At 37.3% G+C, this 21,302-nt stretch overlaps 1 protein-coding gene across 8 annotated transcripts in view; it reads right to left on the bottom strand.

Annotated features, from left to right (window-relative positions):
- The window catches only part of SORBS2 (sorbin and SH3 domain containing 2), a 128,062-nt gene extending 107,195 nt beyond the window's left edge, over positions 1–20,867 (bottom strand). For all 8 annotated transcript variants that reach the window (XM_061371511.1, XM_061371519.1, XM_061371524.1 and 5 more), the window contains exons 1-2: positions 20,744–20,867; positions 7,981–8,149 (exon numbers count right to left, since the gene is read on the bottom strand). In XM_061371511.1, the coding sequence (XP_061227495.1) occupies positions 7,981–7,985 (5 nt within the window). In that variant the 5' untranslated portion in view covers positions 7,986–8,149; positions 20,744–20,867. The remainder of the gene's footprint in view (positions 1–7,980; positions 8,150–20,743) is intronic.
- Between the last annotated feature and the right edge of the window lie 435 nt (positions 20,868–21,302).

Raw genomic sequence — 21,302 nt, 5'->3', positions numbered from 1 at the left:
CATATAGCAGAAATGCCAAATGTGTGGGAAAGTAAACAAACTCTACTGGATGATTCCATGGATTCCTAAATGTGAGTTTTCATCTTAGGGGTTTAAATTTGAACTCCTTAAAAAGTATAAATGAAACTAGTTTGTGTTTAACAACTATATGCAATATTCACTGCAGTTAACAATCTGGCTACAGCATCTACATGCACCCTGCAACTCAAAGTATATAAAACATTTATAAATATTTTCCAAGGGAAACTTGCATATAAGGAGTCTAATAAATCAATACACAGCACACAGCATACCAACATTAGACTTGCCTGAAAGATAAGGACCATGGTCATGATTTACCTAGTACAATGTATGTGGCATTTTTATTCAGGAGACAAAGCCACATGTAGCATAGTATTGGAGAAAAAAAACCATCCTAAACTCTCCAATCACCTTTGGGAAATCTATGGATACAATTATGAACTCCAGTTGAGGTTTTAACACTTTTCAAGCACAGAATGAGTTAGCATGTCAAGATCTTTCAGACCAGGGAAAACACACAACCATTAACACTTGATGGCTCCCGCTCAGGTGACAGCAATCAAATCTCACAGGCTGGTTAAATTCAGGATTAAATTATCTTCTGCAGCTAAGATGCTGAGAGAGGGAAGTGGTGCAAAATTGGAAGCAACTTACTTTGACTTGACCAGGAAGTTACCCCACAATGGTAAAATGCATTGCAATGAACTGTACCTTTCCAGAGTCAAGTCTTACTGGAATATCCAGCGTATGATTTCATCTAATCCATTAAATACTTGAAAAGATTGTCCAGTCATCTCAATTCATCTGTAACTTGCTAACAAGAGGTATTCTGTACAGTAGCAAATAGAAATAGTTTGCCTGGATGTTTTGAGAGTGGTAAGTCACTTTACTCTTCAGCTTTTATATCTCTCTCTGTTTGTAACATAATGTCCCTGTGACTATAAAGGATTACAAATTGTACCCATTTCCTATTGACATTGTGTACCTCAAAGCATGTCAATGTCATATTTTTATGCCATAGCAATAGGCCTGAGGCTAACACACAGTGCTTCATTAGCCACACTGGATTGTACAGAATATTACCAATACCTAGTTGAAGAATCTGCTTTAAATCAATGCAGTTTCTGACATACTTTTTCTGGAATATAAAAGAACTGAGAAAAAAAAAATCAAAACTAAAACTAACACTATGGTTTGACCACACTAAGTGTTTTGTCCAATAATCTCTTTCATAATCAAAACACATACTCTTCCCACGTTGTAGGAGCTTAACCCTTGACCCAGATGAATACAGCCTGGTACATACAACAACATGCCCTTACTGTTTTTCAGATAATTGTGTGTGAAATTAAGTGATAAAAATTGCATATGCACAAAGAAAGGTCACATGTAAATCCTGTGCTTGGGTAAACATGAGGACCAGCATGGCAGAAATTATGTATGGAATTAGCATCACATGCATGAAACGGTGCTTATAATTATAGGCCAATGTTTGAAATGCATCTTGTGTCTTCTGTATGCTTCTATGCTCTCTGTTTACTCACTAGGACCTCAAGTGCTGGTCTTTGCAGGACACTGAGAGTGGGTGACTTTATATTCACTGGTCCAGCTGTCATGAATTTTGCCTTCCAGCTATCATTCTCAGAGGCTCAGACACACTTATTCCAATTTAGGCTACAGAGTGGTTCAGCTGCTGTCCTCAATGTGGAGTTTTAAAGCAGCAGCTGTTAAGTAGTGATATTAGGCCCATATTTCTAATGCAAAAGACATTCTTGAAGAGAAATTTGACATGTCTGCTTTCAGTTTTACAGAGGTCTTACCACATTTTTCTGCCCTTAAGGCTGCAGTGCCACAAAGTTTAACACAGACTATTTCCCCATAGAAGACAGAGATATGTTCAAAATGTGAAGACGATTTCCTGTTAATTTTACACAGGAATATAGTCTTTGTTTTACAGACTATGCAGTTCTAATATGCAAATAAAAAACAATAAAAATCCAACCAACCAAAACCCCAAAAACAAACAAACAAAAAAAAAATCAGTGAAAGAATACTTATTACTATTATTTATTAAAGGGCACTTTCACCATGACAACAGTCTCAGTGTTAGTTAACCTGCATATAATTTTACTTAAAAGTACTTACCGGACAGTATTCTGTATTTTTTATTTCCTCCTTGGTAAAAACTGTGTATTTGTCACTTAAATTCTCTTTAAATGTCAGTACAATTAAAGCCGAATTATAGGATGCCATGAAGTTTAAAAGGTCTGTAACTAAGCTTCCCTCAGAATTGCTGTCCTCAACAGTGATCACCTTGCTGATAACAGCAATCTCAAGTTTGCTATGAGGAGAATAATTTTCAACTGAAAGGTTAATTAGAAATGAACTGTTTCCAAAACCCCTGAGATAACTGGAGGCCTCATAACCAAATGTTCTTAAGAAGGAATTAAAAAAAGAGGCAGAACTGATGCAGAAAACTTCATATGAGATTCATTTAAGTAACCATGAAAGGGAAGCCAATCTGGTTGTATATAGGACTTGGCAGCCAACAACTCCAATAGGAGTAGTTTCTAGATGCACATAAGAGGTGTCTCTTAATACATCCTTCATCCCAAAACTGAAGATGGTAGCTACAGGAAACTTCAAATTTCTAAGCCTGCCTTGCCCAACACACAGTAGCTCAGTAAATCAAATTCTTGCAATTACTAGTAAAAAGCAACAGACTCTGTAGTGATCTGGTTTGTCTGAACTTAAAACATCAGCAGACTAACAGTAAATTCCTATTTCTGCACAGATATTCATTCACCTTTTGGCCATAAAAGCGAATCTTGTGTATGACACCAGGAACAGCTTGGAAGAGGTGGCAAGCCTCTAACTACTGATTTGTATTACCCAAATAATATTCCAAAATATAATGAAAACTTCCACACACAAATACCTATACCTACTATCAGCACTCACGCAGCTTCTGCATTTGCTTGGTTTGTGTCCTAGACAAACTCCCAAACCCTGTTTTGAGTGGCATAATTACTAAGTTAGAAAGCATGCATTTGCTGTATCTCAGGTAGAGTTTGCCAAGAGGAATAATATTTGTTTAAAACCTAATGAAAACATTCCCATCCTGTGACAGAACACTTTTTGGAAATACCTTTTCTTCAACAGTCACAAAAAATTTCCCATGCCCATTTTTTCTTTAGCAATTACCTTATTTGACTAGATTTAGCTCTGAAGAGGTCTTCATGCCACTAGCCTGGTGCACTAGGAGAAAATTAACGCAATCAACTGGAAAGCACTCAGGAATCAGATGCAACAGGATGAAAAGCACTACAAAAAAACCATGGGTTGGGTTTCCTTGGGCATCTTGAGGACATGTAGTTAACAAAGAATCCTCAGTGACATAATACTGCCAAGCACTTTTATTCTGGCTCGCTGGCAATCACCTACTGCTAAATCAGTTACCAGATTGCATACAGTTGGGGGATATGAATGCAAACAGCTAGGCTGTTGTCACGAACAGACCACACAAAAGATTTACCCAGTGAGAAAACATCTAAGGATTTGTATGCATGGCTCTGTCCAAAGATAGCACTTACATTACAGTGCCCTTATTGAACTTCAAAAAGTGCAGTCTCTTCTCACGTGGTACTTAAGAGCTGAACAGGACTGCTGTTGGGATCACAAGTACTACTCATAGTGGACTGTTGACAAACCCAGATGTTACCCAGAGAGCTTAACAGCCAGCGCTTCAGTGTCTTTCATGTGTTTTTGAACTCATTGCTTTACTAGCAATGATGCTTCTTGTTTGGTTCATTGTCTCAGAGTACTACTATACTCAGATACTAAAGATGCAGTGCACAACCTCTTCATGGTAAAGCCATTTCTTATCATCTTCCTCAAATTTGCAGTTACTACAGGTGGAAAATGATACTTAAGAATGCATGAGGAGACACCATATACCCTTGGGCATCTTTATCTACCAGTGTAACAAGAGAGTCTTCAAAATGAATTTTGATTCAGATATCTAAGTATGATGGAAAAATTATACACTATGTAAATAAAACTTCTGCTCTAGATGAAAAACTATCCACAAGGAAAGAAATCTCTGTGCAGATTTATTCAATCATGCATGCCTTGTGTTACTACTACAGCAAATTACCCACAAATAATTTCTCCACTACTGAATACACTCAATTCATCTACCAGAGCTTAATAAATATTTGATCCTAATTAAACCTAATGATTTCTCCGCTTCTGAGATGCTGCTGTAGATCAACAAGAGACTTTTAAAGTATAAAATTTGATTTAAAACCAAAATTCTGAGAGCCTGGTGTGAATTCTGTTTAAAGATACGTGAACATGGAAAACACATGCTTTCTTTATCAAGAGAGTCTAAAAGGGGAAAGTTAGTTATGTAAACCCTGTTGCTCTCCACAAGACTGCATTAGATACGCCTGTGTCACCAAAAACCTGGAACTGATAACCAAAAGCCACTCAGCAACCCAGGCAACTTGAAATGAAATTATTCAGACAAAAAATAATTTCTCAGCATATTTTATACTTGATTATGCATTTACAACCGAAGCGATCACTTGTTACTTTAAACTGACTTGCCAGGTTACTTTTTTAATTGAGGAAGAAAAGTTGGATTTTGCATGTGTACTTTAGCATTTACTTGTAATCTTCAGTGTTCTGTTTAATCAGGAGATGAGGGAGATTTTGTTTTTAAGGACTTCTATGAGTGCATAAAGAAAGTTCTTGAATTTTGTTTAAACGCAGAACATTTAATAATTTATAAGATTTTACTTAATAAAAGCTTTCTTCCAGCTTTGTGAAAATTCATCTGCTTCCTTTAGAAGTAGGAAGGTTACCATGAAGACTAGAAAGGTTATTCAACCAAGCCAGGCACACATGATGTAATACGGCCAGCATTGCTCGTTGGAGGTGGCAGAGAAGAAAGAAATTCTCTCGAGCTCTCTCTTCCATCAGAAGAAATGTTAACACACTGCTTTGAACACTTCCACGGATGGCTCTGGCACCCTAAAGTCAAATATATTATTAGTAAGTATTCTGTCATGTATTAAGCTCATCTCACAGCTGGTTATTTTTTTGCTGTTATTTTACACGTCACACCAAGGTGAGGTACAAAATAATTACTGATACCTTCCACACTTTAATGTATTTACAATTTTTCAAATGTGTCTGTACACAGCTTATTTCCTAGCTATCAAAAAAAGATTTGCCATCTTAATCGGCACTAATCGGTGGCCCCAGCACAGAAGGGATTTGCATGCTTGCCTAGATAAAACATTTCCCCTGAGACACACTCCATAGTGATGTCCAAGGAAGAAGCACCATATGCTTCTGGGACTTCCGGTGCTGCCTGAGAGAACTTTTATTCTGGGGACTCAATCCTGTCTCAATCAATTAGGTAAAGTAATAGTGGCAGGACTGGGTGCTTAAAACTAGTTTAAACTGAACATTTTAACACATGCAGGAATTCTAATCTATTTTAATGTATGCATCTAGCAATTCCAGAAAAAGCATATTTTCAGCAGTACTGCCTGTATCAAAATGTAGACCAAGGCAGTTAAAAACTTCAAAATAAAAATTTAAAAAGAAATTAAGCTAAATACTGTATCTTTTGTACCTGGAGCTAACCTAACTTCTGAGTAGGGGACACCTGCATTTCTGGTTTTCCTAATAGTCTTCTGATAGGAATGCTGGACATGGGTAAATGCTAAGCTAGCTTGCAATGCACAGGAGAATCCAAATGCATTTGCCTCCTTGTGCAAAGGTTATATAGTTATTTCATGCAATGCATCTCAACTGTAATAGGACTAGGCATCCAAGATATGATACCGCTTTCAGAGCTCTGAATTCTAGTATGAACATAAGCATAACCATTGAAATTTATTCAATAAAGTGTTTTGCTAATAAATAGTAACAGTCTGAAAAAACCCACATTCTCTAATAAAAAGAAATTTACACGGCAGAAGCTATTATGACATCAGTAAAGATGCTGCGCTTGACACATAAAATAAGATATTAAAATAAAAAAACAATGACAATAATTATCAGCACTTACAAAAACAAGACCGAGAAAGAAGGCATGTAATTAATTTGTTGCTTTTAAGAGATAGGATCTAATGAAAAAAATAAATCAATAAATCTTTAATTCTGTGGGACTTGAGGAGGATGGCTGAGTCTACTTCTTGGACAATAGTGTAAATGTAGATGTTTATATGCTGGAACATGTAAGAAAACAGGCCTCCTTGGGATGTTCACAAGAGAGATGCCGACATTAGTGTCACTTTTTTCTTTTTTTCCCCCAGAATTGAAAACTAAAGCTAGCTTTCACTTACAGCAAAAAACAAAAACAAAAACAAAAAACCAACCAACCAACCAAAAACCAACCAACCAAACGAAAAAAAAAACCAAACAAAAAACCCCACCAAAAAAACCACTAACCCTCCACAACAACTACTGACAGCCTGATTCCACAATGTACTGTGAGCCTTTCCTCTTGCTAGATGCACCCGAGATCTTAATGCGATACAAATTAGCATGTATACTGTCCTGTGCAGAAATTAAAGAAACAAGCAGGAGGAACACTGGAGGAATTCCCTTCATTATCATTAGTACCATATTGTGGTTTAACAAAATCAGTGCTGCCAAACTACTTCCGCTTTGCTGGTTTTCAGATGTTTTAGGTTACTACGGATTTTCTGTATATATTTTCTTCTTTCATTTCTCATGCTAAGACTTTCACCTACCACAGAACAGGTCAGATTTTCTACTTAATCCGTTCAAAGTTTCTAAACTCATCAGGATTGAAGTCTGCAGAAGCAAAAGCTACTGTGACTGATACCAAGTAAATGCAGCATGCATAGTACAAGCCTAAAAAGTTTTGATTTTTGGTATCGGACACTCCTTTAAAGATGATTTGTGAAGTCAGTATATGAAATCACTTTAATGTTAATGAAATGCCGGAGTAAAATTTGAGAGGTACCTGACCTGTGTTAGGGATTCCAAAAAGGCCACAGAAGCTACAGATATATTCTAGGAACACTCTCAATTTTTAAAACTCCAATGCAAAATTATCAAAAAGAATCACAGAGTCATTAGAATTGGAAGGGACCTCTGAAGACCATCTAGTCCTAACCCCTGCCAAGGGAGGGTCACCTAGAGCAGGTTATGCAAGAATGCATCCAGATGGGTTTTGAATCTCTCCAGAGAGGGAAACAGTAATTTGCATCTGTTTGTTCTGCAGTTTTTGCTGCATAATAAAATTTAATTTGGGTTTGAAATGCATTGTTATCTCCATTATTTTATTTTTGGGGGGGGTGTTCATTTTTATATTTAACGTATTCTGCTTTTTAGGGTGGTAGATGGTATGGTGGTGGTGGTTGTTTTGTTGTTGTTGTTCAAGAAAACAATGGCTAACCTACTGTTGCACTAGTGAGCTACATATATCAAGAAACTATATAGCTAAAGACTGGTTTTCCATAACTATGTTGTGATTTGCTACAAAAGCTGGCTAAATCTTGTTGTTAAAGAAGCAGTATAATAACAACCACATTTATGATTAAATAGCAGCCTTGTAGCTAACCTAATAAAAGGGATGGTATACAGTTGCCTTGACAGAAAAATAAAAAGGATGCTTATCTCTGCTCAGGGAACTGGCAAAGCTGCCAATCATCTGTTACCTACTGTGATGAATACCCCATTGCTTACCACATGTCACTAACTTTTAACGTTTAGTGATGCAAATTGACTGTATAGACCAGGTTTTCTTCCATGATATTAGTTCACTGAGAGTTCACCTGAGCAGCTTAAGAATCACAATTCATATTAAACACAATCACGTTGATCATTCTTAGTTTACAATTGCAGTAGGCAAAAAAAGGCACTTGAACAATGTGGGAAGATGTGGTTTATTTGGGGGACATCTCTACTTACTCCATTGTGCTTTTATCGACTTTCTGTAATCCTGTACCTTGTGATTGTTTTTATCTGTGCACTGCTCTTGTGCTGCCTGTGCTGAAACAGAGAAAGAGGAGTTGTGCTGGCAATTTTATTTTTCTGTAGGTCAAGCAGTAGAGGTCATTAGCACCCAGCTAGATTCCACCTAGAGAGAACAAAGGAATAAATGCACCCTATATAAAGCAAACTTACAGTATATTTCCTTAAATACAGTCCCCTGGGAAAACAACTCTCCCAGTGGAAGAAAGAAATATATAGTTAAGTAATGGACTTGTTTTGGCAGAACTATTGAAAAGACGTCTGCCTTCTCAGTCATTCCAATCGCAGTGCTAGAGTCCATCACCTTCTTAATTAGTGTAGCGACTTTTTATGAAATCATGTTACAACTTATCACTGAAATGAGCTGCATTCGAAGTACTGCACAAGTAGTTACACTGTGTGAAGCCAGATTTTACTGATAAAACTTTAACAACATTAGGATCAATTACTTTTGAAACATGAGCAAAAAATTTGGAAGAAAGGGGAAGATTCAGATATTGCTTTGGCAGGATAGAAAAATAGAAAGTAACTGTAGAAGGTTAAAAATAAAAAATAAATCACCAAACAAAACAAAAAAAAACTAACCCACAACCCACTACCAAAACCCCACCCTTTCCACACCCTTTCCCTCCCCATCCCAACACTCTGGGACTAATCAAAAGTCATTAACAACTTCAGGGGAGAGGGATTCCATAGCTCAAGAATAGTGAAGTCCCTTGCCTCCAAGTTACTGGGTCTCTCTACAGAGACATTTCATCTCTCCATGAAATGAGCTTGTCCCCAGGTCATCTAGACATGTGCAAATGAAGCAACAAGGCATGTCCCACCGCTATGGCTGCAGATCCATGTGCCAGCCATGAAGCACCTCATGCAGTACCCTGCCCCACAGTGCAGAAAAAGCCTCCCTGATTTAAGAAGCCGTGGTAGTGATGTCCAGATAGCAAAATATAAATCTTTTTTGCATAGCTGCAAGGTTTCACACTGAGTACTTCACATGGCTGCTTGGGCCCAGGCAAATGTGGTATTTTCTGCATGACAGTCATGGTGGCATATACTGTATAACAGTGATTTCTTTGAATCTTCAAGTTATCTGTCCTTTATGAAGTAAAAGTCAAAAAAGTTTTATCTAGGCCATATAGCGGCATGCATGGAAGTAACTCAGGCTAACTTTCAGCAAGGACAGCCACCTTCTTCTCTGTTTATGGAAAGAGTCCAACAAAGCTTTCTTCAGAGGGCAACGGGGGGCAAACACCAGAACCTGCCTGGCCTTTTGACAACATTGTTCTTTCACACATTAAAGCAGCCACTGAGAACAGCCCAAGTAGGCTACAGTTATCATTTGTTAATACCACCCTTATCTTCTGCTATAAAAGTTAACAGTTTGAAGTATTTAAAAAATGCTACTGGAATCTAAGTTTTATTACTCAGGAAGCAGATTCTGTTAAACCACATCTCTGAGGATTTTTACAATGTACACTCCATGGTACATACACATAGTTAGGACTACAGATCTGAAGTTTTTAAAGTCATTAAGTCTGAAGGTTGTGAACAAAACAGTTCCCATCTCCTACAAAGGCTACCAAGGATAAGTTACCCAGTTCCAAAGTTGGTTCAACTCAGTCTAGGATTCTGCCTTCACCACAAGAGGTGAATATCTTTTCAATGTCACTTCTGCTCCCCCTGCGTCAGGTCTACTGATCACTTGCTGTGGGGTTACTCATCTACTGGTCCAAACAAGAACTAATCCTGCAACTAAGACCATAACCTGACACCTGTTTTTGCATGTACATTTTCAATTAGATAACTGTTATACTGACTTAAACATTATTGTGAAAATGCAGGAATAGCTGGCCTGAAATCCATATGGACTTCATATGCAAGCCAGTAATTTTCAAAGACTACCAGTTTGTTATATCTCTAGCCTAATGTGCTTAATTACACGACTGAAAACAAGCAACTAGTCAGACAAGCTTGTCTAAGACCTTGGTATCGGCTGTCAACTTACTATTTCTGTCTAGGTAAGAAGACCTTCACCATTCCAAATTGCGGGCAAGCCAAGAAAACCTAACAATGACAACTGATTAGTCACATAAGTTGCTTCACACAGTAATGTAGCACTGAATAATTTTGACAGTTTCCGTTAATCTTCCAAATGATACCCTCTCCTGCCAGAATATCCTAATATTTTTTTTTTCTAATAAAGTGCTCTATAGGTTGCAGCTTCAAACAAATAGTAATAACGGAGAAAAATTCTGCTCTTGGCTATACAACCTTTATGCTGCTCTAGACACTGACTTCAATAATATTCCTACTGCTCTGTAACAGCAAAAGGAGGAGATTAGGAAACAGACACAAAGGTGAATGAAGGTATTCAAATAAGAGCCGTGGGTGACATGGTCTAGTGTGAGGTGTCCCTGCCCATGGCAGGGGAGTTGGAACTAGATGATCTTAAGGTCCTTTCCAACACTAACCATTCTATGATTCTATGATAAATTCTGACAGTAGAATAGGGACAAACAGCATTACTCAGCCATACTCAGAAGGAAAATTCACCTGGCACTTCCAAAGAAGAATGGTCTGTCCATTTATTACAAAAGGATAGTAGGAAGTCCAAGTAACAGTAACAGTTTTAAAAACTCTTTTCATCATTGATATTGACTGAAGATGCGGTACTGCTGCATTAAAGCTATTCCCAGCCTCTAAAATAACAAGAAACCTGACAAGTTACCAAATAAGGTCCAGTCTGAAAAGTAACTTAAGTTGCAGAGTTAACAGTAAGGAACGAATTCAAGTATGCTGCCTGGTTTAAATGGAACAAATTCCCCCCAAAGACAATTCCAATTCCTAGTATTAAGTATCTGCCAATGTGAATGGGAACCTGACTGAAAACTAAATATTAACTAATGTAGGGTCAGTTTTTCTAGACTACTGGGGTACCCACAACACAATACACAAACATGACAGAAAACTGGAATTACTGCACCTGCAAGAATCAAGTAATCAAAAGCTTTAATTGACAAAGCCTACTTTACAACTGTGACCCTATTCATCCAAGTATCCTTGAAGCATCTGACAAATTCCTTCACAGCTGAAATACCATGTCCACCATAAGGTTAAAACCCCCTTATTTTCAGAAAAGTAAATTCTATCACAATTAAAACTGTTCCCTTGTGCTGCATCTGGTGTGTGTCTGTGTGGGAGCCACTCAGAAGCTTTCAAGCTGACAGGCAGAACATCAGCACAGAAAAACAGATGACTGTACCAGAGGTCATAAATGAAGTTCACCCTTTCAGGCAACAAAATTGCATCCTGGCAATTAATGAGCAGAATACTTGACAGTACCATGACAGTGCAGGTCAGTATTTTCTAGGGTAGGCTTCCATTACAGAAATGGATTATGGCAAAATTAAAGATCATTTAGTACAAAACCTCAAATGTTCTAAGAAACATCCCCTGCCATAAGGGCAGCTAAAGTTTCTTACAGTCTTGATCAAGATTCACCCTACTCCACAAGCTCACTGATGTGAAGCAAGTGTGTCAAAACACACTGAAGTACAGGACAGAGTTTTTCTCAAGATTGACTCAACTTTTCATAAAGATTTAACAGTTCTTACAGGACTGTCTTGTTACAAATATGTTTATTTCTAAAGAGTCTGAATCCACCTTATCATGATTTAACCCCAGCCAGCAACTAAGCCCCACACAGCCACTTGCTCCCCCAGGTGGGATGGGAAAGAGAACTGGAAGACTAAAAGTGAGAAAACCCATAGGCTGAGATGAAGACTTTTTAAGAGGTAACACAAAAGCAGGGCACACAAGCAGAGCAAAACAATAGTTTTTTTCCACCACTTCCTGCAGGAAAGCAGGGCTCCATCACATGTAATGTTCTTGGGAACACAAAACACCATCACCCTAAACTTCTTCCCCCAGCTTTATATGCTGAACATGATACTATATGGTATGGAATATGCATTTGGTCAGTTGGGGTCAGCTGTCCCAGCTGTGTTCCCTCCCACCTTCTTGTGCACCCCCGCTGGTGGGGTGGTGTGAGGAGTACAAAAGGCCTTGACTTTGTGTAAGCACTGCTCAGCAATAGCTAAAACATCCCTATGTTATCAACACTGTTTCCAGCACAAATCCGAAACATAGCCCCATACTAGCTACTACGAAGAAAATTAATTCTATCCTATCAAAGCCAGCACATGCCTTTGATAACAGGTACATGTAATTTTTAGCATGTTTCAGCAAAAAGATTTTGCACTTGTACATTTTCCTTCACAGAGCAAAATTAATCTATCAGATGAACAAAAAGAGCAAAGACAGAGCTTCTAAAAAATTACCTGCTAATAAGGAGTAACACTGTCAATCCTCTTCATCAGCCAGTTCAAGCACGAGAGATAACACATATTTACCCAACTTGATATACATCAGATCAAGTTAATAGTCTTTCCTACCACCCCTGTGATAATCCAACAGTGGTAGAAAAGAACTCCTAGCTAAGTATACCATTGTCAAATGAAAGCTCTGGGATCCAGTTCCCTACTCACCTGGTTCCACAACACTTTATCACACTTAATTAAAGCAGCTAGCAGTAACATCTTTGTTAAAAGTCTATTAGAACAGTATATTTTTCTTGATTACAAGACAACCGTTTTTAACTACAATCCTAAGTAGGCAGGCAAAGCAAATGTGAAAGTGAAGGAAATCGTTTAAATCATCAAAAGAATGCTAAACATTCTCACTGGCAGTTGAATTGCAAAAAGCCAATCATTAACAAGCAAAGATCTATGATAAGCTTTCTCAGCAGGTAATGTTCTTGTAACCCTGACTGAAACTGTCATTGAACATTGACCAGCAACGGTAATGTTGAGAGAAAATGATGAAACCAGCACTAAAGTTAGGATACTGACTTGCCTCGACTGGAAAAACCTAGAGAACTAGTTTGACCTATCACAGCCCTCACTATGAACATAGACAAAGAATAAACACTGCAATATGCACCTGCAATACAAATGAGAAAATGCAGCCCGCATTTGAGTAACAATATTTTAGTAGTGGAAATATTCCTCAAGATAATCAGTAGCTGGAAAAAAATAATGATTTGGGGAAGATTTTTCTAGTTCTACATTTCACCCTCACGACTGATTTTTTTATATTTCCTCTATTTGTCTAGCTATCATATCCATGGAATGATAAACACTGTCCAAACAGCTGAGCTTTCACCACATGCCCTCAAATACTTCTGCCTTGCTATGGCTCCAACTAGTCAAGCTATTTTCAGCAAAGGTCATCAAGTTCTGCAGTCCATTAGAAAGCAAGAAAAACAGAAATTCCCAGTATTTGTCAGTTTTATATCTATTGCAGCTGTCAAGGCATTATTATTCTAAAAAGATATGTGATAAGCAGCCTGAACTGAATTATCAAGATAAGTCCATTCTTACTGAGAAAGACTATTTTGTTTTATTTTTTTTTACAGCTTATTGTCCCTTTCTCCTCCTGTAAATCCATATCCAAGCTAAATCTATGCCCCAATTCAGAAATCAGGTAATTCTCATGCAGGTTGTTATGTTCAAATATAAGACTAAAAAATATCCAAAAAAATCTGTTTCGAAAAGAGGTCTTTATATTGCAGATTTTGAGGGATATCAGCTTAATTCTCCATACCCTGTACCTACACCTGCTGTGTGCAAACCTGCGTGAAGCTTTACTCAATCACTATTAGTTCAACACGTGTCTTCTAAATACACACTTGGATATTGAAATGTAATTATGCCTCATCATGTTGCCTAGAATAAAATTAAGTGCTGTATTTATTCCACATAAAATGTTTGGAATTAATAGTAAAAACAAAGCCACCCTAGCTTTGCTTGATAAATATACCTTGGGCTGACCCTGTAGGGATAGAGAGAGAGAGTGTAGTTTTAAATTCCTTGCTTATTCCAGACACAGAAGAGGTCACGGCCAGACTGAAACACCATGAGGTCTTGTCTCAGGAGATACTGCTTTGCCAGCAGAGAAGTGCCTGTGTCAAAACAACTACAGTATTTAACTGACTTTGCACAGAGCAAATTGCTAAGCATTTGAAAACTGTGTGTGATCATTACTTGCTTGGATTACACCAAAACTAGCAACCTAGGCCTATAATAATCGCACAGTGATATCACATATTATATAATATAGTCACATAGTCACTATGGTAATCACAAAATGACTTCTATCAGTGTGTGAAAGGCAATGGAAGAAGCTGTCAAAGATGACTGGAAATTAAGGCTTGACATATCATAGTTCAAGTTAGTAGCACTGCTATATCTGAAGGGCCAAGCCAGCTACCACGGTCTAAACAGAATGCTCTTACAGTGAGCTTTGAGCTTGTTTTCTTTATTTGTCCACTTGAACAAAGCAGCACAATGATTTTCATGGTTAACCTACCAAGCTTGGTATTGATTATTAACTTGGCATTGTCCAATAAAAAAAAAAGTATGCGAATTTTCTCAGTTCATCACCTTTACAGCAGTGACAGACAGGATGGATCTTTCCTTAATCGTGCATTATTGTGAATTTCTAGGAATACTTTTTATCAGTTTCATATAAAGGATATGAAAATTTATGTATCACCTGTATAACTATGCCAGAATCAATGCATTTCCATTAACGTAGAAATGCACTTACGAGATGGTACCATTATTGCTCACTACACAATTTAATGAAAAGTTAGCCCATGCAATCATTTTCCCCCCCACTTGAAGAATTCCTGCTCTGAATTTTCCTTTTCAGAAAGGAATTTCCTCTGCTGCTAGCTGCAGAAAATAGCCTACCACTACTGTGCATGGTAACACACTTAGATACAACTACTTCCATGTAATGAAATTTTTTCCTCTCTGAGGCAGAAAAATTACAAAAACTCCATCAATTCAATAAAATACCAATTATCATCCAATGCCTACTGTGCTGGAATCAGAGGAGTCACTTATGAAGGATCCATGGTTTAGAATGAATTAAGTAGTTTAGAATAAGAATGATCTTTGTCCAGGTCAGTCTGGTGTGTCAGACAGTCAACAGACAAGTTTTTAAATTCAACAAATTTGCAATAAGTAGCTCAACCAATTGAGTCAAAGGTCTTTCAAAATTGCACTGTTGAGTTCGCTGGCCTGTAAAGGACTTACTCAAAGGAGCCCAGATTTCTATTGGAAGCAGTTCTCCAACTCTAAACTCTATTGACAGGTTTTGTTCAAATTGTGATTAGAAGTCACCTCTTGGTTAATTTCAGCTGTTCTAACCATTCCTTATTACTACTATGTGTATTTTAATATATATATAGATACACTCAAATGCTTCTTGACCAATCATTTGGTTTTACAAGCAAGTATTTGGCACATCTTACTACAGAAATCTAGGCACTGTAAATCATTTGGATGAGACATCCAAGATCACAGGAAGACAGATCAACACCATGCTGACCTGCCGCCTGTCACTTAAGTGTTTTGCTAGAAAACCACCATGCAGTCAGCTGGTACAAAGCAAGAAACTGCATAATTATTTCCAAGTCAATGAATTTATGTGTATCCTTTTTACATAAAGGAGGGAAATCCAGACAGGGATGGGGAAGCCAGGGTATAGCAAACTTGGCCACTAGCATATACAAACTTCACCAGACATCAAGTTCCGGACTTTGAAGCAATTCAGTACGGCCCATTTGCAAGGCATCTATATGTTCTTCAGGAATGCCTACTTACATTTTTTGAGTCTTTGAACTCAAAGCTTTTGTTTTGTTTTGTTTTTTTAAATGGGTAGTTGATGTGCTTTCCAGAAGCATCATCCTTAAGACAGAATTGAATTCCAGTTTGAACAGTGGATTAAACTGTACATCTGCTCAATTTTAAAAACCATCTTTCATTCCATGCAAGGCCATTCCTGTAAAATGCTTTGCATAAATGTTATTACTGTCAGGTACTCTAGTACCAGTATGAAGTGGTGGTCTAGCTTTAAACATTCTGTTCTTATACTGCAGGTAAGCTTCTATGAACCTGCCTGCAGACACAGTTAGGACAAACTTTAGGGAAGATTTTCAAACTGATTTTCAGTATCAGCTTAGCTCTGCTTCCAGAATCTAAGGTCATTTTTAATAGCTGTCACAGGCAAAAGCAGAGTCTTTCAGTAAGTACATCAGAATGTCTCTAGACTTTAAACCATAGCATCTAAGATTTTTTGTTTAACTCACACATTTCTTATGCTCATTTTTAACAGAGTGTTACATGAGTTTTATTTTCACTTTTAAACTGTTACTTTGGGCGTGAGCTGTAGCATTCTAAAAATCAGCCATTATCTTCCCTTTTCAGCACTGGCAAGCTTTGCACAGGACCCAGAGCGAAACTAGAAACAAAAACTTGATTTTACATGATTTGGAGATCCAACGGACCTCTGACAGCAAATTCCAACAGCCTTTATTTGGCTAACCATCACTGTGGAAAGATCAACCAGCTAATTCTATATGTTGAAGACTATGAAAACTATCATAAAATTCCTCCTACTGATAAGAACTTGACTGTACTGAAAGACTAAGTGTTACCAAGACTGAGGAACTGGTTCTCTAAACCGTGTCTTCACATCAGCAACATAGTTTATATTCCCATTCTCATCTCCTTTGCTCCCTCCCATTCTCACCTCCTTTGCTCCCTTCCCTCCCAGGAAGTAAATAAAATAATAGCATCTTATTAGATACATACTATTTATCTCCTGTTCTCACTTCTAATTCTTTGGCTTTGGAGGATAAATACGCTGTTTTCCTGAAGATCCAGAGACCCAATTGAGATTCAGGGTCACACATATAGTTCTGCTGCATGCAACTGAACCTCACTTACATCTATTGGGATACATCACCCAAGTCAGTGAATCCTATACAGGTGCCTCACAGAGCATGTCTGAAGTCGAGAGGCTTCTTGCACACAGGAATTTGTTGTTTGTGCTTTTAGTTTTGAAAGGGTGCTACTACATTTGTCACCTGTTGTTTTGACACAGACTAGGGAAGATATGCATGTGAAGAGTCTCCTTTGCACCAGGTTAGTTCCTTGAAAAGATGCATTTATAGTAAACGATTTATTTTGGTGGAGGACAACAGCAAAAAACCCCAAACCAACACCCAACTAAAAAAAAACCAACCCAAAAAAAAAACAACCCAACCTTCGTGGAGTAAGTCATTAGCAGTCTCAAGAGTGGAAGCAGCCTAAGTGCCCAAGTTGCCTCTAGCCATAAAGATGGTACAGCCTTCTAAACAGCCTTAAACATTTAGGGACATAAGGCACTAATGAAACATACAAATTCTTAAGAATCTAATACACAGAGATAAACGCAACCTTACATACAAACAAACGTAAGCAGGTAATGCCTTATGTGAGTCACCCTGAAAACAGACAAAAGCATATTTCTTAGCTGTATGGCTAAGCAGTTAGGAAGAGAGAGTGCATAAGCAAGCTTTTCTCTTTGAAGTACAAGAGCACAGGTGACTAAACAGGAAAGTTTTTTTACTATGTATCATGCAACTTTAGTACCAAATCAGTATTTTTCAAACTCTAACACAACTTAGAGAATCTGGAAATCCTGAAAGTCTTTAGCTCGTTTGGATCTACCAAAAAGTCAAGCAGAGCCTAAGCCCTGGAATCAATAAAGATGCATTGCCACCTTTCATTACTGTAGTCTAGGAGGACATAAGCATTGGACTCCTCTAAAGCAGCTAGTTACACACAGAATCATATCACAAACGCTTTCCAGAGCTATCTATTCCCATATGAGAATAGCACATGGCCAGGTTAAGTCCAGTGTAGACGCAACTCATAGGTCTCACATAAGAATACACATGCTCTCAGACCTATCTGGCATATCTCCAGTCTGCGGCTAATGCAAGGAAGAGGCAACTGCATGACCTTTCACTCAGCTTGATTTCCTCTATCACCGGGTACTTGCTCTGCAGTTTTCAAAACACTCTTTTTTTTTTTCCTCCAGCATTTTTTCATATTAAACCCATGCAGTTTCAACCTATTGCTATGATCTGTTGGTACAATCCTGACCCTTTTGGGATCCTGCTTGTAGATCAGAATACCATTCAGAATCCCATCCCATAAAACCCTGTTGCCATCAATGACTGAATTGAACTTAGACCACATAGTAAAAGCAACACCAACACACTGTGACTACTGCGACTAAATAGTGTATTAATTTAAGACCTTTACCAGCATAAAGCTTTTGACAAGAAATCCAAGCTATCATGATCTACTGTTTCTCAAAGTAACAATGGTACTAACAAGAAGGAAACATTTTCTCAGGCACTCTGATCAAAAAAGCTTACGTATACACTTGTCTCCAACCCCTCTACTTGAGCTTACAAAGACAGTAAGGATGGAGCACATTTGTGTAATCTAAATTGTTCTGAGTGAGCCTTTATTCTTCATAAAGAATTACAAACAACAGTGCTAGGCCATTACAGACTTGAGTTCCCTAGGACCACACCATGAAGTAAAATGAAAAATCCAAATAAGAAAGTTTATTTTTTTCAATGTATTTGACACTACATTTAGGAAGTGCACAAAGACACACTGTTGAAAGCAGAAACTTGCGCAAAATGTTACCATTTGTTCCCCATGAATGCAGAGATATACTTAACACAATGAAAGAAATCCCACTGTTCTCCTGAGATTTCCTCCCTTTAGCTGAATTTAGTGCCAAGTTCACTCAGCTAAAGATTGCGCTGTGTTAGCATGCCAGATACAAGTTCCTGTAAATCAGGTCTGTTAACTCACTGACAAATTAAGTGCCAGGCAAAACCTTGGTCTTACATAGGAACTTCACATGAATTAGAAAATGACCATTCATAGAACATTGTTGGCCCTTACTTTACACTTAATGTATTTTCATACATTAATGTTTCACCTCTTATGCAGCCTAATTTTGTGTAATTTTTCTTCTGTCTGTGTCATGTGGACATGTTAAGGGATTACAAATTTCTATGCTGATCCAACAGCATGGCCTCTGAAGCTTCAGCTTCTTCTGAAGTGTGTCTCAGGTGACAAGTTCTTTTTATATGAAAACCATCAATGTAAGTTAAGTATTCACTTGAGTGTGGTCAAAAGTACAAGAACAGGGTGAGTGATCTACAGAACGAGGGAAGCAGCTTTATATGTGACAGCAAGGCAGGAACTGGGAAGATCTAAACCCAAGAGGAATATAATTTCATTAGAAGAGAATAAAGAACAGAAACTATGTAGTTTTTAAAAAGTATGCCTGGCACCAAAATTACCATAGCTTCATACGGATACCTACATTACATTCTCAGTATCTGCTATTCTAGGGAAGAACAAGCAGAATTAAATTCACGATTCTCAAATATCAGTATAAAACATTACTGCAAACATTACAACTGAACCATAATTTGGTTTACTTTTTCTGAAAAATGGTTGAAGAAAATTCCATTTTTTTAATTTTTTATTTTTATTTTTTTTTACACAAAGAGATTTTTAAGAAAAGGATACATTATATGAAATATACACACGAACTTCAGATTTTCTCTTTTTTTTCCAATAATAAACTGGAAAGCCTCTTAATAATACTTAAATGAATTGGAAAGCCCTCATACAACTTTTATGTAAAAGCACTAATCTTTTTTTTTTCTATGAAAATACAATGCATAACTACTGCTTTACATTAAATATACAACTACCTTTAAATATGCTGTAAGTTTTTAAGAGATTTTTGAAATAAACTAATGTTAGGGCTATAGCAGAGCCTGCAAAATGAACTATGCAGATTCAGGGCATGCAGTACATAAGACACAGCAATTGTGGTAAGCCAAAGTACCACAGCACATCCATGTGATCAGATGGACTAGTTATTATATATAGGCTGCCATTTAATGCCAGCCAACTGCATAGAAAAGCCACAGCACTGAGCAAAAACTCTTTTGCTCTTCTGAGCTTTTTTCATCTTAATCACAATAAAGAATAAAAATAGAAGGCAGAGGATAAAACTTGCTTTTGCTTAAGTTGTACCCAGTTAACATTTCATAATCAAAGAAAAAACGTATTTGCTTCAAAGCAGTACAATCAAAACCTGAAGAAATTCTGTAAGTTGCAGATATTTTAATGGAATTGTTACAGAATTAAATTATCAAAGACTACCAACAAGCATGCTTATTGTCCTATGAAATAGGCGCATCACCAGGGAAATGATACCACTGCATCAGTAACATTAACCTATTTAATCTACACAAGATGAAACCAGCAAGCAGTAAGACATGAATGAATTCCCAGGAAAGTTTATTTTTAAACTTTGAACTGACACAAAAAATACTTTGCAATACAAATTCTGAAGTTAACTCATTAAATTCCGAACATTCAAACAGGTACATTATTTCAAGACAGAACAAACACCAGTTCTTCTTTAAAGCATTAAATGATTTCATCACAGCAAACTGCAAACAAAGTACTAGATAAACAGTTAAAAACCCACTTACACTGAAGTACCATACAGTGTCATAGGTACTACTTGAAGTATGTAAACGCAGCACAGTAATGCCTTCAGTACTTCGTATGCTGCATGCAGCAGAACTACCAACAAACAGAAGCTGGTTTTCTCTGAACGCTGGTTAGAAACTCAAGAATGCAACTCATAAGGGCAGAAAGAAAGACAAAACCTTAACAAAAATATGACTTACCAGACAGATGACTTTCGCTGTGTCTCAAATGCAGAGAAAGTAAATTTCTGTATATGTAGATCTTGTTTATTTAGCCCTTAATAAGGTTTCTCTCAGGAAATTAATCAACTTCACATGCAAGAGTCTGCAAAAGAAAGGGAGAAAGAATCTGAGCTGCTGGCTGATGTTTTTTGTCAAAGAACATTTGAGCTATTTTCAGCAGCAATGGGCTTGCCTACAATCACAATGAAAATGCAATACAGAATAACCAGCCTCCCAATCCAAGGAAAAAAAAAATATATATATAAAAAAAGAAAAAAATAAATAATGAAATCCATAGCAAAAAACCTTGTTCATTGCCCAAATTTTTATTTAAAGCAACGGAAAGATCTGGGGATAATCACTGTTGAATGAATGATGAATGAAAATACTGTTAAAAGGAAATCTGGGACCCTGAAGACCTGTAGCACAGCATATGAACCACCAAGGTTATTTTCATTTTTACATAAAAAAACCACGTTCTGAGTTTGGTTTTCTCTGATGATGCTTTACTTTCTTTACACAAGGACTCATCTGGGAT

This window comes from Neopsephotus bourkii, unplaced genomic scaffold (assembly GCF_033783945.1).
Source record: "Neopsephotus bourkii isolate Nb327-2 ecotype Australia unplaced genomic scaffold, CSIRO-AGI_Nbou_v1 NB_168, whole genome shotgun sequence".
In the NCBI taxonomy this organism is placed as follows: domain Eukaryota; kingdom Metazoa; phylum Chordata; class Aves; order Psittaciformes; family Psittacidae; genus Neopsephotus; species Neopsephotus bourkii.
The sequence above is the reverse complement of the archived record's forward strand: the minus strand, read 5'-3'. Positions and strand labels throughout refer to the sequence as shown.